Below are 17,335 nucleotides of genomic sequence, written 5' to 3' on the forward strand. Positions count from 1 at the left end.
GGTAGGTGTGTTAGGGTGTCAGGGCCTCTTGTCTGTGTTCCACACGTTTGGAATCTTGAATCTTCCCAATGACAGCTGCCACCTAATGAGGAATGTCCTGTCATTATCCTTATGTTACAGATGAGAAAATCTACACAGTGAAGGAAGTCACTTCCTAAGGGCAGACGACTAGCAAGGAGCAGAAATTTGCCAGACTTGTGACCACCCCTCTGCAGGAAGAAGTAGAGCCCATGAGACAACCAGGAAAGAAGAGATGCTGGGAAGGAGTTTTCCTGTATCCTCTTAGTGGTGGGGGTAAGACCTTAGCTCATATCCCCACTTGCCCCCAGTCATGCGAGGATGGGGCTGGGGTAAAATCAGGGTGAATTTGTGCTGTCACGTCGCTGCTTTTATTAAGCATTAAGGGTTGGATCTAGGCAGGTGGGGGGAAGGTAAAGTCTTGGTCAGAGATATTCTGGAGCCAGCAGGTGGGGGTCACAGGTCAAGAGTTGGATGTCACATGTCAGGGTTAGTTGGCCTGAATGGTTTTTCGGATCCAGTGGCCATATCTGCAGACATCAGTGTAGACTCCTGGCTTCTCCTTGGATCCACAAGGGACATTTCCCCATGACACAAGACCTCGGAGACGGTCTCCACACACCAGCGGGCCCCCGGAATCACCCTGTGGAAAAGAGGGAGAGAGTCAGATACAGAAACACACACAGAGAAAAGAAAGAGAGACAGTGACTCATGGCTGGTTCAGTCGGTGGAGAATGCAACTCCTGATCTCGGGGTTGTGAGTTTGAGCCTCATGTTGGGTGTAGAGATTACTTAAAAATAAAATCTCTTGGTGGGGGGTGGGGACGCCTAGGTGGCTCAGTTGGATAAGCGTCCGACTTTGGCTGAAGTCATTATCCCATAGTTTGTGAGTTTGAGCCCCGTGTCAGGCTCTGTGGTGATGGCTCAGAGCCTGGAGCCCGCTTCAGATTCTGTGTCTCCTTCTCTCTCTGCCCCTCCCCACTCGTGCTCTGTCTCACTGTCTCTCTGTCTCAAAAATAAACAAAACATTAAAAAAAAAGAGAAACTACTAGCTGTAATCAGGCCCCTCTTTACAAAAGCCAGATCTGAACAAATTCACACTATTTCTAATCTGGGGAGTGGGGATTGGGTTCCCATCTTTTTTGCTTCTCTTTTTATTGAATCCACAGGGGATAATGGGTACTAAGTTAACTGACTGCAACAATCATTCCACAATATATGGAAGCCAAACACTATGCTATATACCTGAAACTTCTACTGTGATGTATGCATGCATGTCAACAAAACTGGAGCAAGAAAAGACAGTTTTGGAAATGAGGTCTGTCTGATTGCCCCTTCTTTGCGTCCAACTTGCTGTGTATCGCTTTCTCTGTCTCTGTCTCTTTCTCCCTCTTGACTGATCTCTTCACGTCCCTCAATGCACTGGGGTAAATTTTGCCATAAATAGGAAAGATCTGATGGATGATGGGGAAAACAAAACCCCCAAGTTAAAGGAGATATTTGGGAGTGGGGATGAGCCCTGTCTCTCTGCAGCTGTGGTCTGCCCACCTCCAGAGCTCGGCCATGTCCAAACAGGACTTTCAGGGGTTCTGTCTGAGGAAGGATGGTCCCCTCACACCATCTGCCTCCTTATTGTGTCTCTCTGGTTCTTCACCTCTCCATCTCCGTCCTTGTCTCTACTGGCTGTCTTTATATGTCTGCCTGTTCCTGGCTGTGTCTCTGAGTATCAAATTAAGACTCTCTCCCTGGGATTGTCTCCCAGCATGGAAAGCTCTATTTGGGTCTGTGTATCTCTCTCTTCCTGTCTCTGCTCTTGGCTATGTCACTGGCAGGTCCTGGTGGCCTCACCTGGCAGGAATCCTTCCCGTACTTTTCATCCCCAGCACACACCATGTTCCGGGTGATTTGGCTGGGGTAGGCACGCTCACACTCCTCATGGGACACCAGATGGATGTATGCACACTGGATGGTGTTAGGAAATCCACCTGCAGAGAAAGATGGGCCAGGCTCATCTCACAACCTGTCCTTCTCATGTCCTCACCAGCGATCTTCCAATCCCAACCCCTATGAGTCACTTCTCCCCTATTGGTCCTTACTTCCCACTGGTTTCCTTCTTCCTATTTGTCTTTCTTTCATAAAAACCCATTGGCTCTGACTCTTGATTGGTCCCTCTTTACATCATTCTTTCCTCTCATTGGCCCTTTTTCCTTATTAATCACCTTTTCTCCGGGAATCCTCATTTCTTATTGGTTTTCCCTTTCTCTAAGGTTCTGCCTCTACTCTTCTCTTTCATTGATCCCACCTTCTTCAGTTGTTCCAAGGGACCTCTAGACTCTATTCTGTTAGTCCCTCCTCCACCCTTTCATCATTCACTGGACCCTTCTTTCCATTGGTTCATCTTGACTGGCCAACACTTGCCCATTGGTGCTTTCCTAACTGGTTTCATTCCCCGCCCCTGCTCCCATTGGCTCTCCCTTCCTATTGGCCCTTCATCCAGTGGTCCACCTCCCTCATTGGCTCTTTCTAAACGAACCCACCTCCCTCATTGGCTTTCCCTTCCTATTGGTCCTTCACCCAATGGTCCACCTTCCATTTTTGGCCCTTCACTTACCGGCCCACCCACCTTCAGTGGTTCCTGCTGACCTATTAGACTTGTTCCTCCCCCAGTCCTCCGTCTAGTGATTCCTCTTGACCTTTGACTCTTCCTCATTGGTTCCTCTCTATTATCACTCTCTACCCCATTTGCACTCTCAATTAACATCTTTCAGCTGGCTGCCATGCTTTATTGATACCTCTTCTTCCATTAGTCCATCCTCCATTTATCTCTTCTTGATCATCTGTGCGTCCTGATTGGTTTCTTTTGATCATTGGCCTCCTTCTTGATTGGAATCTTCCCACTGACCCTCCTTTTTCATTGATCCTCCATCTTATGGCCCATCTCTCCATATCATTCACTCATGGGTCTACTTTCTCCACTGACTGTTCACTCATTCGCCCTACTCCCATATTTGCCTCCCCTCCACACTGACCTTTCACACATTGACAGACTGCCCCATTGGTCCTCACTATGAACCCACCTCCTCCATAGCCTGTCACCCATTGGCGCTTCCCCATCACCCTCCTCCTACTGACCATCAGCTGTCTTGCCCCAGCCTAGGATGTGGCAGCTGGTGTGGTTGGCCGAGCAGTCTTGCTCCAGGGGGAGTGGTTGAATGCGTTCAGAGAATTTGGCTGGGTGAGACAGGCGTAACAGCATGATGTCCTGGTCATGAGTGGCAGCATTATAGCCAGGGTGGACCACAGCCCGGACAACAGAGCTCTGCTCCTGGAAACTCTCCCTTTGCTGAAGGTTGTGTTTCCCCAGGTAGACCTGAAGATTTCTGGGAAAGAGGAGGGCTGGGTCTTACCTGGAGCCCTTGGACTGCAGCTGAGACTTCAGAGAGGGCTGTGATGGCAAGAAAGGGTAGCCTGGTGCACCATGAACCATCTGTCCTGTTCTCCTCCCAGCTCAGAAAATGACAACTTCATCCTTCCAGAATAACCTTGGAGACTATTCTTGACTCTCTTTATTTCATGCCTCACACAAAAGCTGTCCAGAATCCTTTTGGCTCTCCAAAGTATATCCAGGACGTGACCACATCTCGCCCCCCACTGCTGCCATCTTGGTCTGGAGTCATCACCTCTTACTAGAATGTTGGCAGAAGCCACCTCACTGGACTCCTCGTTTCTGCCTTTGCCCTTCCACAGTCTATCTTCCACAAAACAACCGGAGAAATTTTAATGACATAAAATATCCTGCCTCCTCCTGTTCCTCCTCTGATCAGGCCCCTCCCATGACTCCCATCTCACTCAGAGTAAAGGCTAAAGTTTTCACCCTAACCCACAAGGTTCTGCACATCCTATCTTCATCACCTCTCAGATATCACCTCAACCCACTCTCTCCCTCTCTCCTTCTGCTCTAGCCACACTTGCTTCCCTGCCTTTCCTTGAACACAGCAGTCATCCTATCACCCCAGGGTCTTTGCACTGGCTGCTCCTTCTGCCAGCAACTCTTTTCCCCTCATAGCTGCATGGCTCCCTCCCACACTTCCTTCAAATGCCACCTTCTCAGTGAGGCTTTCCCTGATGACCCAATTGAAGTGCAAATATCCATCCTAGTATGCAAGTCCTATTTCCCCTTCCTGCTTTCTTTGCCACCAGAGAACCTACCATTACCATCTGATATACTATATCTTTATTGTTAAATATTTACTTGTTTTATTTTCTTTCTTTCTACCATAGCAGCACTGTTCGATAGACCTTTCTCAGGCACGCAGCTGTTTGATATGGTGGCCACTAGACACAAGTGGCTACTGAGCACTTGACATGTGGCCCCTGGATTTGTCATCCCATTGCATTTTTCTTAATGTAAATTTAATTGGCCATTTGTGGCTACCACATTAGGTGGCACAGCTCTAGAATATCAAATGGGATTTTTGTTTTGTTCAGATATAGCGTCCTCAGTGCCTAGACCTATGTCTGTCATATTTATGATAGATAACCAATGAACATTTGTGAAATGGATCAAAGAGTCACTCCTTTGCTCAAAGTTTTCTCATGGCTCCCCATTGCCCTTGGAATAAAATTCCTTCCACCATCCTCTACCCTGCTGTGAACCAGTAAATTTCTTAGTGCACTCCAGACTGTTTCCACCTCAGGGCCTTTGTCTTTGCACTTCTGCTGCTCTAAATGCTCTTCCTCCCTCTTCATTTGTCTACCCTTGTTCATTTTCCATGCCTCAGCTTGAACTTCATCTCATTAGAAGGTCCTTCTTGACACCCGCCTCTATGTAAAGTGGGTACCTCTGTTTTTTTTCTCTTAGGGAACATCCCTGTTCTTTTCCTCCACTAGACTTAGGGTAATTTGTAATTATATGATTTTCCATGGGCTTGTTCATTAAAAAACATTCTGTGCCTTTCTGCTCCTGTGTGCCCAAGAATAGAGGCTCTGTATTTCTCTCATCCACTGCTGAGTCCCCACTGCTCAGCTCAAATCTGGCTCTTAGCAGATGCTTTGATCAATGTGGACCAAATGGATGAACGAGAATGGTGAGAGCAATGCCTGAGCATGGGGGGAGACCGTGCAGGGGACCCTTAAGTCCATAACCTTGCATGATTAAACCCCTCCCCCCACAGAGGGGAGTGGCACCTGTAGGTTTACAAACACTTGAATTGCCACTTACTACATCTCTGAGTCTCAGTGTCCTCATCTGCCAAATGGGGCCAAGAGTCCCTTACTGTGGAGATTCCAGGAAATATATATATATATATATATATATATATATATATATATACCGCTTAACTCAGCACCCGGTCTGTAGTTAGCGTTGAACAAAATGGCAACTGTTAATCTAACTAGTGGTCATTAGTGCCCTGAGGATTAGTTCTGGGCCTTCTTTGCTTTTCTACCTGTGTCCACATTTTGGATGATCTCATCCCACCTTGTGTTTAAATTACCACTTATTTGTGGTGACACCTTCAGGTTTACTTCCAGCTCTGACCTCTCACCGGAGCACCAGTGGCTGACCTTCATGCTTCTTGGACATCTCCCTCATATCTCAGAATCACCATGGCTAAAGCCAAGTGTCTGACACTCCTCTGCCCATATCCAACCTGGCTCTCTTTCCCTCTCCCCTGACTCAGAGAGATACCACAAAACACCCACTTGTTTGAGTCAAATACCTGGAGGTCAGCCCTGCTTCTTCCATGCTACATCCCCAAGTCCTGCTGGCTGAGTCTCAAAATACCTCCCAAACTTTCCACCTATCCTCCGTCCCCACTGCCACCACGCTGGTCCAAGCCATCATCCTTAGGTTAATCTACATGGATCCCTTCATTTCTCCTTGCCCAGCCCACTTTCAATATGGTAGCCAAGGTGCTCTAAAGAAATGTGAATCAGGGGCACCTGGATGGCTCAGTCGGTCAAGCATCCGACTTCAGCTCAGGTCATGATCTCGTGGCTCATGAGTTTGAGCCCCACATCGGGCTCACTGTGGTCAGCCTGTCAGCGGGGAGCCTGCTTTGGATCCTCTGCCCCCCTCTCTCTGCCCCTCCCTTGCTTGCACTCTCCCAAAAATAAATACATTTTTTAAAAAATGTGAATCAGATCGTGTTGCTTCCCTGAATGAAACTCTCCAGTGGCTTCTCACTGCACTAAGAATGAAATCCAAGGAGCCATTGCTGCCTACAGGACCCACATGATCTGATTCCCCAATTAGAAGGTCTGTTGTTCATAAAGGTAGCAATTTTGCTTGTCTTTTTCACTGCTGTATCCCCAGGGCCCCAGACAGTGCCTGACAGATAGTTAATGCTCAGTTAAATACTGGCCAGATGAACCTGGTTACCAGGTGGTCTTGTGCTGGGGCAGGGGGATGTGTCTGTCACTTTGTGCCTGAAATCTGCAAGACCCCCCCCCCCCACACCCATCGAGGCCTCACTGCAACTACTCCTCACTCCCAGTGGGGAGACTCACGGCTTTTTGCAGTGGGCAGCGGTGAGGACCCACAGCGGGTGAATGAGAACCCCTCCGCAGAGCAAGTGGTCTGATGTGTAGAGGGCAGCTTGGTAGGGGTGAGACGTCTGCTCACACGGTCCGCCATGCAGCACCTTATTCTGCTCCTCCGCCCAGGCTGAGAGAGGAAGGGTCTGAGTCAGGGAGGAGGCCTGGAGACACCGGGTGAATCCCTCAGGGTGAACCCCAGGTCATCTCCTTCCTACCCCCACCTTCAAACTCTTCCCCATCTTTCAGACCACCTCCCACTTCCCTTCCTGTCTGCGCCCCCCCATCCTTAACCTAGCTCCCGACTTCCTCCTCACTCCAAGCCCACCCCACCTCCATATCTGTGCGAAGCCCATCCCCATCCTCAAACTCCTTCCCATCAGCAGCCCCCACTGCACCCCAAACTGCCCCATCCTGTCCCCTTTCTTCCCACCTGCGGCCATCAGGATCAATACTACCAGCGTCTTCGTGCCCATTCCTGAGAAAGGAAGCCAAATGCTCCTCAGTCTCTGCCTCAGACCAACCCCCGCCCCAGGCCCTTCCTCCCATCCTCCGCCACCCCCCCTCCACTCCAGCCTGCATGTTCTTCTGACCCTTGACATCTGTCCTTCACCTAGCCTCCTGATTTCTTGTCACTCTAACCATGACTTCCATCCTGGGGTCCCATGAGGGCGGGCTGAGCGAGAAGCCGGAACCACTGGGGCGGGCAGCGGCTCACAGTGTGATTCTCGTTTAGTCTCTTACTCCTCTGGGCTCCAGTGTGGCTGCCTGCCCACAGAAGGGCATGGCCCAGGAGGGGCTCTGAACTTCTTCCCTCCCCATGGGGTTTTTCTTCTGCACCTTGGCTCTGTGCTTACCCTGTCACTCACCCCACACCTGGAGGCTCCGGGGTGCAGTGTGATCTTACCTGCTGGGGGCCGGCTACCTGGGGGTCCAGAGGACTCCTGGCCGAGGGGTTCTTGGGTTGGGGCAGGGACAGCACGTGCGCAGGCAGATAGACAAAGAGGCAGAGAGAGTCAGAAATGCAGGGTGTTATGGGGAGAGATGGGACACTGAAAGCAGAGAGGGTGCCTAGGAGCCAGAGCCAGTGAGACAGACAGCAGAGGATGTATGGGCTGTGGGGCCCAGGCCAGACAGACACCCGGGCTTCCTGGCCTCCCTGGAAGAGGCTGTTCCTGTCCCCAGACACTCCTGGTGCTTCCTTTTAACCCCTGTCTCCCCAGGTCCCTGAGGCAGGAGGCCGCCCCACCCTTTCCTCCTCACCCAGACCTCCCACACACATTCCTTCCATCCCCACGGCCCCATGGCCCTGCTCCCAATGACCCCTGACTGGGCTTCCATGGAAGGGAATACCAGCCCCTGAGTGCGCTGGTGGCCTGGACTTCTGGGTCTGAGGGAGGAGGGGCTGGGGGTCTGGACTCCTGGGTCTGAAGGAGGAGAGGCTGGGGGTCAGACCCTAGGTTCTGAGGGAGGAGGGGAGGGGGCCCTAGAATTCTAGACTTTCAGGAGAAGGGCCTAGGCTTGCACACTTTTGAGCCTAAAGGAGGAAAGATGGGAACTTGTCCTCCTCAGTCCCTAGACTTCTAGGTCCTTAAGCAAGAAGATGTCTGAGGACCCAAATACCAATGCCCAGGGGAGCAAACAGTGCCCCCCCAGCCTGCAGGGATCCCACCACCTCTGGGCCTGCTCCCCTCAGGTGCTGAAAACCAGGCCGCGTGGGTCAGTGGGGTTGGGGTGATTCACGCACCTGCCCGTAAGTCCCTCTGTGGGTGCTGACGACCTCCGTGTCCCCACCGTAATCAGCAAGCCAGTGAGAAAGCATGTGTCACCAAGCTGGCATCCGCCTCTGCCCTGGGCTGGGGCGCAGGCCCTGGCGCTGTGGGGAAAGGGGCCTCGAACAATCGGGCTTTGTCCGCCCCCAACACCCAGTGCCATGCTCCCAGAAGCTCCGTTTCTCAACCTCTCTTCCGGGCAGGCGGGCGGCTGTGTCAATAGCTTCCCTTTGTCCCTGTCTGACAGTCCTGTTGCTGTCCTTTGATTGTCCACCCACCTCTGCCCGGATATGAGGACCTCTGACCCTCCTGGTCCCCCTGCTTTAAGTCTGTCCACCTCTGAGGTCTCACTGTCCACCTCTGTCCCCTCTGGCCACGGTGAGGGTGTCTCCACATCCGTCTCTCTCTTTCTCTCTGTTTTCCTGTGTTTCCTCCGCCTCTTTCCCCATCTTTTTCTCTGGATCTCTGTCTGTCTCTCTCCCTATTCTCTGAGTCTCTGTTGACACTCTCCACATCTCCGTCTGCTTATTTCCCCTGCATTTCCATGAGAAGCCTGTGCCCTTGCCCAGATGTGGGTTAGTTTAGGGAGATGGGGGGGGGGGGGGTTACGATGAGATTCAACGTGTAGGGAGAGGCTGGGAAATAAGCAGGGATGCAAGAAAACGCGAGAGGGATGTGGGAGTGCGAAATGGGGGCCTCGGGTGCTATGGAGGGATCCAGGGGGATTTGAGGAGGTGCCTTTGAAGCTGGGCCTTGAAAGTCGGGCCTGGGGTCAGGAGAAGCAGGGCGTAGAGGCCTGGCTTGTGGTGGATGTGGGCTGACGAGCAGGAGCGTGGCCTCGGGGAGGGAAATAAAAATGGATGTGATGAGCACAGAGCATGAGAAGGAAAATGGGGACTTGTGGGCCGATCACTGGACATGAGATCAACTGGTATCAGTAATGTCCACCTCGGCACCAGCTTGGGCCTGGCACTGGGGGGTGAAAGTCAACATTTGGCATTCAAAGTGCTCTCAGACTGCTCCCATGCTCCCAACCTCCTCCAGGCCCCTCACACCCACGTTCCCACTGAACTCAGCATCTTCTCAGAACCCGCCATCCTCCCTGACAGCCGGCTGGATCTCTCACAGCCCGGCCCAGCACCTTCTCTCTCTGTTGGCTCCCTCCTCTCTATCCCCATGTCCCTGATCCCAGCTCAGACCTGCTTCTTGCCCACCTGGAGCACCACCCTGGGCTCTTCCCCCTTCTCTGTATCCTTCCCTTGACCCCAGAGGGGTCTTCCTGCACCCAGAGCTGACCCTGCCCCTCTCCTGCTCATAGCCCTGCTCTGTCTGCCCCATCATCCCTGGGACAAAGTCCCAGCCTCTCAGCCAGGTGTTGGGAGACCCTTCAGCATCCAGGGCAGCACTGGTCAATAGAAATATAATGCCAAGTATACGTGCACTTTTAAATTTTCTAATAACCACACTTCTTTTTTTAAATAGTAAAAAGAGGGACATCTAGGTGTGGCTCAGCCGGTTGAGCATCCAACTCTTGATTTTGGCTCAGGTCATGATCCCAGAGTCATGGGATCGAGCCCTGCATTGGGTTCTGTGATGAACATAGAGTCTGCCTAAGGTTCTCTCTCTCTCTCTCTTTACCTCTCCTTCTGTCCCTCTCTCCTGCTTGCTTTCTCTCTCTAAAATAAAAAAAAATTAATTACGGGCACCTGGGTGGCTCAATGAAGCGTCCGGCTTTGGCTCAGGTCATGATCATGTGGTTCGTAATTTCAAGCCCCACGTCAAGCTCTGTGCTGACAGCTTGGGGCCTGGAGCTTGCTTCAGATTCTGTGTCTCCTTTCACTCTGCCCCTCTCCTGTTTGGGCTCTGTCTCTCTCTCTCTCTCTCTTTCTCAAAAAATAAATAAATATTAAAAATTTTTAGAAAATTAAAAATTAAAAAAATTTTAAAATAAATAGTAAAAAGAAACAAGTTCATTTTAATATTTCATTTAACCCAATACATCCAATATTGCCATGTGAAATTGAAATAACATGTTTAAAGATAGTTTGCCTTCTTATTTTTTGCACGGTGTTTGGAATCTAATGTGTCTTTCCCTTACAGCACATCTCATTTAAAACTTGCCACATTTCACAAGTCAGGAGCCACCGTGGTGAGAAACCACCACATTGCACAGCCCAGCTCTGCCCATGGGTCTCGTGTTCCAGCCATGAAGATTGCTCTCTCACCTCTGGGCCCTCACCCATGCTATTCTCCCTCTCCAAATGCTCTTCTCACCTTCCCCTGGCCACAACTTGTCTTTCAAGTCTTTGCTTAGATATCACCTCCTTCAGGAAGCCTTCCCTGAACACCTTCCAACTTCCACTCCCTGCACTTGGGTTAGTCACTCTGTCACCTAGGTTTCCACAGCAGGTGCCTCCCCCAGGTCACCTTGGACCGTAAGCATCTGGATCCACATCAGCCCCCTCCCCCACTGGATCATGAGCTCCTTGAGGGCAGGCACTGAGGCTAAGTCACCCCTGTGTCCCAAGTGCCCTCACAGGACCTGGCCCAGAGGAAGCCTTGGAAAATGTTGACCAAATGATTAAATGACTTCATTACACCCACTCCCATTTTACAAAGAAGAAACTGAGGCTCAGAGAAGGAAGTTAATTACTCAACATCCAACACCCAGGAAATGGTGGGGCCTTTTGGATTAGAACTCAATTTCCAACATGGCGGTAGACATGATCCACCTTTTGGTGCTCCCACCGGGTGTACCTTATTGGAATAAGGGATGGGAGGGCTAGGGGGAGTTGTTGAGAGAGCCTCGTGGGAAAGGAGGGAGGTGATAGGCGGTGTGGAGCTCCACCTCAGCCTCTAGAAGAGAGATAATGAAGTCCCCAACTGCAGGCATCTGCCAGTGACCTTTAGGATTCTGCCCTCTCTGCGTGCCACGCATGCTTATGTACAAGATGTTTTTCTCCAAATTGACGTGCTCTGCAAAAGTCTTCAATAAAGAAAACGTGTTACAAGAAAACTTTGAGAGTGTAAGCAAGGAAAAAAGTGCCGGGAATTACAGACAATAAGAGCCAATATGGCTTCAACTGACGGCTTATTCCATGTTAGGCACTGTTCTAGCACTTTCTGAATATTAAGTTTATTTAATCTTCATAACAGACCTGGGAAATAGGTGTTATTTCTCTCACTTCAAGGATGAAGGAAGAGGAATGGGGAAGTCATGTGCAAATAGCTTGTAGGGGCTGGAATCCAAGAAGCCTGGTTCTGGAGTCAGTGCCTTTGTCTACTATGCTGAGCTGTCTGTCCAAAAAGAAAGGAAGTAATTTTTTAAACAATCCAACAAGAGCACTATCTCAAGTCATTGCAAACAAACCCACCCCCACACTTGTATATGGGAGCTGCCAAAAGGGAGGGCCAGGTGTCTCCAGGCTGATTTAGTGCAACTTCGAGGTTTCATTACTTTTTAAACTTTAGATCGAATATTGATTTGGGGCGACTTGCCTGGGAGAGGAGAAGTTGATGGATCTTCATGGAGGATGGTGGCTGGAAACCCTTGACATTCCTTACTTAAACTTGACACTGATACAGAGGCAGGAGGGGCCAGGGGACACCTGGGTCTGAGGGGAGAGGTGCTGGAGGCAGGGATGCTTAGGTCTGAGGAGGGGTCTGGACTCCTATGATTTCTGCAATATGGGGAGGAGTAGAGGAATTGGAGGCTAGGAGAGACTTGCCAAGGAGATGAGATGGGGAGAGGAAGGATCTGGAGGACAGTGGCTCGGAATTCTGGGGGAGAAACTGGCAAGGAGGCAGGAGGGTGAGCCTTGGGCTGGAGAGGATCCCTCTGTCAGCAGCGTCTGAGGTGTGATTGCCCAGAGAGCCTTGGATGGCATGAAGCCAGGGGCATGGCCAGTCTCTGAGTCACAGGCAACTCCTCCCTCCTCTCTTCTGGAGGTCCCTCCCCTGCCTTCTTTGAGAATAGGACCCCACCAACCCAAATTCCCTCCCCCATCTTTCTCTGGCACCTGGGATGCTGGCTGCTCACTTTGGGTGGGCTCTTGGGGGACTCAGGTGTCCCATCCCCCCGCCAGCCCTATCCTTCCCGAAAACTTCCTTCTTTCCTGGTTTGCCACCTGTGGAATACTCAGGAACACTTTCACGTCCTTTCCACCCCAATGAGGTAGGCTTATTCTCTTTTTCCTCCGCCCTTCCTTCTTCCCTCTTGACCTTTTCTTGCTCTCTATCTCTCTGTCTCCCCCATTTTACAGATGAGGAAAACTAAAATCTGGGAAATGGACAGAAACAGGTCACTAGGCAGGGAGCAGGGCGAAGGCTCAAAATCAGATGTGTCTCCCTCTCTTAAGGGTCCCTCTCCCCCAGCCTTAGATCTTCAGGGCTTTTCCACCTTTGTTTGCATGTTGCAAAAGTGCACACCCACAGAAAATAAATGGAAGGAAGGAGGCACCCTGTAACTACCACTGAATGCAGGTTAGTACATGTCTTTTCGGATTTTATTCTGTGACTATTTCATTTCACGTGGCTAGAGTCACATACACATATTTGTATCTCTTTTTTCATGTTCCATCATACAACACATTCTTGAATAACACTAGCAATGCTGCAAAGTTATTATCCTTAACAGCTTCCTAACATCCTTGTCCCAAACGGGCCTATTATTGATCTAAACAATCCACTGATTTGGGACATGTTCAGTGTTTCCACTGTTTTGCCAGGATACTGTTGTGATGAATTCAAACCTTGCTCCGCAGTTGGATTTTTAGTTTATTTTTTCAGTAATATCTTTCTAAACCAGAATCACAGGGTCAACGGTGGTAACTAAGGGTCTCAATTCACTTTGCCAAACTGCCTTGCATAAAAATTGCATGATTTACAGTTCCGCTGGTTAAGAGTGCTGGTCTTTACCAATACTGAGGTTTTTGTGTGTTAGGCCTTTGTTAATTTGATTGGTTTACACACATGGCATATGGTTGAGGTTGTAATATGTCTTTGAGGAAAGGTAAGGTCAAATAATGACCACAGTTCATCACATCCTTATTTCTGTAAATTTCTTGTTCCAGGAGTATAGATGAAGAGATGGGAGGTATGCAGAGATTAGCCATGCCTTCTCATGGTCTCATTTATCCACTTGAAGTACTTGCAGACTTGGGTATAGACACCTGGGTCATTGGGTTGGCCACAAGGGAAAGTTCCCCAGGACACCAGGCCTTGCAGGGTACCTTTGCACATCAGTGGTCCCCCTGAGTCACCCTGGAGAAGAAAGAGCAGATTAGCTTTGGTTTCAGAGCAACCACCACAGACATGTCCACAGTGTGTAGTTATCACATCTCTGTCCTGCCAGACCATGAACTTCCACTCTGGCCAATGGGAAAAGACTCATGGTCTCTGGGGACCAGTGGGAGAGCACAAATTAGTGCTGTCCTGGAGAGAACCAAACGGCTATCTGAAGACCTCGACTTGTGCCCCAGCCAATGGGACCAATCACTGGGAGGTGAGGGAGCTTCCAAGGTTAGAGTGCCACTTACTTTCCCCTCGTTAAGGACTCTTCGCCAAGCCAGAGGGAGAAGGAGCATCGTCTCCAGAGAATGGATACATGCCCTTTGAGCATGAAAGGGGAACAGGGGCAGGGCCAATGACATAATTCACAGACCGCAGTGCAAAATGAATATGCAGCCCCCTTGTTCAAAAGTTATTAAGAGATTCAAGACAACAACAGAAGTGCGTTAAACCATGTGTGGGACTCTCCCGAGTGTGGAGTGAAGCCCTGTGCCACTGCACAACTTGCATATTCATGAAGCCGGCCCTCACTAGGGAAAAAGCCCCACCCCCTGCCACTCTCTAGGACATACATCCTTGTCTCATCCCCCCCCCATCTCTAACACACACCACCCCACTTCCCCTGAAAACTGTACCGACATGGGCAAAGAGAGTGGGGGTACAGAAAGAAGGGTGGAAAGAAGGCAGAAGGAAGAGGGGGACAGAGAGGAAGAAATGTAGGGGGTGAAGCAGAGATGAACACAGGTAGAGACAGGTAAATAAAAAGAGTGACAACGGCAGACGAGAGAGAGACAGAGAGAGAGAGAGAGAGAGAGAGAGAGAAGGAGGGAGAGAGAGAGAGGAAGATGGAAAGCGATGACATTTAGAGACAGAGAGGAGGTTATAAAGATGATGAACAGGGTTCCTGGGTGGCTCAGTCAGTTAAGCATCCAACTCTTGATTTCGGTGCAGGTTATGATCTCATGGTTCCTGAGGTCAGGCCCCATGCCCTGTGCCTGTCGGCACAGGCTCAGAGCCTGCTTGGGATTCTCTCCCTCTCTCTCTCCTCCTTCCCTGCTTTCTCTCTCTCTCTCCCTCAAAATAAATAAAATAAATATTAAAAATAAAAAGATGAAGAAGGAGGAACAAAGAGGAAGGGGAGATAGTTCCTTTCCTAAAAAGTAGGACCGGGATAAGGTGGAGGAGACATTAGCTCTGGGCACAAAATCTTAATAATTGCACTAAATAGTATCGTAATGCAATAGTTAAAAAAAAAAATCAAATTTGGTATGAAAAAGTCCATGCTGAGCACGGTATCCCAACTTTAGGTAAAGACAAGGTCAGTACAGTGCTATGCTGCATCATTACTGGAGACCGAGGCAAATGAGTGGTTCAGTAAGACTGATTGCTCTTTACTGAAAATTCTGATATTTTGCTCATCATGGACTTTTTGTATGGATTTTATTTATTTTTTAATTTTTTTAATGTTTATTTATTTTTGAGACAGAGAGAGAGAGCATGAATGGAGGAGGGGCAGAGAGAGGGAGACACAGAATCCGAAGCAGACTCCAGGCTCTGAGCTGTCAGCACAGAGCCTGACGCGGGCTTGAACCCACGGACCGTGAGATCATGACCTGAGCTGAAGTCGGACGCTTAACCGACTGAGCCACCCAGGCGCCCCTGCACAGATTCTAATTTTGTAGAATATTGCATTAGTAGAATATGATTTATTTTGGCATCCACTTGAAGTTTGGGCTTGAAGCCAGTGCCTCACTTGCCTGTCTCAACATCATCTTTCCCACTGCCATTCTGCCCCATCCCCAGGGTCATGCCAGCCTCCTGGGCTCCCACTACTGCCCCAGCAGAGAACAGGATAGAGAGAGCTAAGAAAACTGGCTCTCGGGTGGGATGGGGTACAAGGGAAGGTTCGGCACCAGGGTCAGGTGCACAGATTCTGTGTTGTGGGGACGACAGGGGAGCCAGGGATGGGGACAGGTGGAGTCTCACGTTGCAGGCATTGGTCTTGGAGTTGGGGATGCCAGCACACAGCATGGACTTTCCCAGCAGGTCCTTGTAAACCTTCTTGCAATCCTGGGAGGAGATGAGTCTGACATCTGTGCACATTAGCGTCGATGGAAAGGTCACTGGTGGAGAGAGGGGGTGGTCAGTCAGAGGCCTGGACCTGGGGCCCCCAGAGTGCTTGGACCCTGAAGGAAGATGGGGCTAGAAGTTCAACCCTCAAGTCATGAAATGGGCCTGACTCCTTGTCTCTGGGGTCTGAGGGAGGAGGAGTCAGGAGCCAGGGCTCTTGGGTCCCTGAGACAGCCTTACCATCCGGGCTGGTGGTGGTGCCCCAACCAGAAACGGTGCATGTGGTCCCAGGGGGTTCACAGCGGGAGGACAGCTTGACTTTCCTCACACTCGACGACAGCCTGGCTTGGTGATCCAGCTTCACAAGCATGAGGTCATTAACATGGGTCTGAGTGGAGTAGCCAGGGTGGCGGAATGACTGTGTGGCCCGGATCTTCTGGGCTCTCTTATCACCCAGCTGCTCACTGCCCATGTGCACCTGGTACTCACTGGGACGAGACAGTGGCATTCAGAGAGAAACTCTGTCATTGGGAGAAGGGACAGGGACCTCAAGGGAAGCAGACAGAGACCCCAAGAGAGGAGGAGAGAGACCCAGAAGGAGGGGGACCGAGACCCTGAGAAAGGGGGACAGAGACCCAGAGAGTGGGTTCCACAGTCCTTGCCACATACCTCATCTTGCAGTGGGCAGCGGTGAGCACCCACTGCTCATTGAGCAACACACCTCCACAGTGAAGCTGATTGCCCCGGAGCAGGGCCACCTGCCAGGGTTGGGAGCCTCTTGTACATGGGACTCCATCAATAATCTTCTCCCCACTCTTGTCACCCTGGGCTGGATAGAGACATGGAGGGAAATGTGGGTAGCGAGCATCAAGGGGGCTGAAGAGGCAGCTGCTGGTTTTGGAGAGAAAGATGGAAAGAGACAGAGAGACAGGAGAATGCAGGGGTGGAAATGGAGAACAGTGCAGAGAACGCAGGACGTGGCGGTGGAGAGAGACAGAGGGAGTCTGCTCAGAAACCCAGGAGAAGCATCTTGTCTGGAGGCAACCACTGAAGCTTATGGGAGCAACGCTGAGTGCAGGAGATGGCCTGGAGGGCACAGAGACCCCAGGAGTCAGAAGGAAGCAGGAAAAAATAGGGCAGGAGGCAGAAGAGTCTTGTTTTCCTTGGGCGGGAGCCGCTGCAGGGGGAGGGTCCTGACTCAGGGAGTCCTTGGAGAGAGAGGGCCCTGGGAAGGGTCAGTGGGCATGGAGGGAGACTCCAGGGGTGAAGCCAGACCTCCCAGTTCAGCACTCACCTTCTTGTGCAGCAGATCTCAGGGCTAGAGACCACAGTAGGATCTGCAGTGGCAAGAGAAGGGATCCTGCCATGGTGGCCTCTCTGAGCCTCGCCAGGGGCTGCCAGGCAGAGGAAGGGCCTCTTCTGCTGGGACTGGGGAGGACAAAGAGTTCAAGAAGCAGTAGTCCAAGCCCCCAACTCTCCCCCAGCAGACCCAGGGGTCTCAGCCCCAGCCCTTCCTCCCTCAGACCCAGGAGGCCAGGCTTCCAGACCTCCCTTCTTCTTGGGACCCAGGAATCTGGGTTCCCATCCCTCCCCATCTACAAGTCTAGGTCCTCAGTTCCTTTTTCCCCCGACGGACGCCAAATGGCAGA

General features: G+C 50.8%; 2 protein-coding genes across 3 annotated transcripts; both read right to left on the reverse strand.

The window, feature by feature from the left end:
- Positions 1-508: 508 nt before the first annotated feature.
- On the reverse strand, positions 509-7,031 carry KLK6 (kallikrein related peptidase 6). The gene is made up of 5 exons (XM_047836602.1): positions 6,989-7,031; positions 6,529-6,685; positions 3,151-3,398; positions 1,867-2,003; positions 509-661 (listed from the first exon to the last, which is right to left on the reverse strand). The coding sequence occupies exons 1-5, from the start codon at positions 7,029-7,031 to the stop codon at positions 509-511; spliced, it is 738 nt and encodes a 245-aa protein (XP_047692558.1).
- Positions 7,032-13,191: 6,160 nt separating this feature from the next.
- KLK7 (kallikrein related peptidase 7) lies at positions 13,192-17,053 on the reverse strand. Of its 2 annotated transcripts, none has more exons than XM_047836068.1 (5): positions 16,981-17,053; positions 16,356-16,515; positions 15,927-16,174; positions 15,603-15,739; positions 13,192-13,589 (listed from the first exon to the last, which is right to left on the reverse strand). In XM_047836068.1, the coding sequence occupies exons 1-5, from the start codon at positions 17,051-17,053 to the stop codon at positions 13,434-13,436; spliced, it is 774 nt and encodes a 257-aa protein (XP_047692024.1). In that variant the 3' UTR covers positions 13,192-13,433. The 2 variants fall into 2 exon arrangements, with proteins under 2 accessions (XP_047692024.1, XP_047692025.1); XM_047836069.1 differs by having other exon boundaries at positions 16,356-16,499; positions 16,977-17,053.
- Positions 17,054-17,335: the final 282 nt, after the last annotated feature.

The sequence above is a fragment of the Prionailurus viverrinus genome, chromosome E2 (genome assembly GCF_022837055.1).
Source record: "Prionailurus viverrinus isolate Anna chromosome E2, UM_Priviv_1.0, whole genome shotgun sequence".
NCBI lineage: Eukaryota > Metazoa > Chordata > Mammalia > Carnivora > Felidae > Prionailurus > Prionailurus viverrinus.

Coding starts and splice junctions, on each gene's coding strand:
- KLK6 (XM_047836602.1), bottom strand. CDS start 7,031: ATGGGCACGAAGACGCTGGTAGTATTGATCCTGATGGCCGCAG. Junction 3,399..6,528: donor GCTGCCCACTGCAAAAAGCC/GTGAGTCTCCCC, acceptor CCTCTTTCCCAG/AAATCTTCAGGTCTACCTGG. Junction 662..1,866: donor ACGGGAAGGATTCCTGCCAG/GTGAGGCCACCA, acceptor TCTTTTCCACAG/GGTGATTCCGGGGGCCCGCT.
- KLK7 (XM_047836068.1), bottom strand. CDS start 17,053: ATGGCAGGATCCCTTCTCTTGCCACTGCAGATCCTACTGTGGTCTCTA. Junction 16,516..16,980: donor GAGATCTGCTGCACAAGAAG/GTGAGTGCTGAA, acceptor GTCTCTATCCAG/CCCAGGGTGACAAGAGTGGG. Junction 15,740..15,926: donor CACCACCACCAGCCCGGATG/GTAAGGCTGTCT, acceptor TCTCTCCACCAG/TGACCTTTCCATCGACGCTA.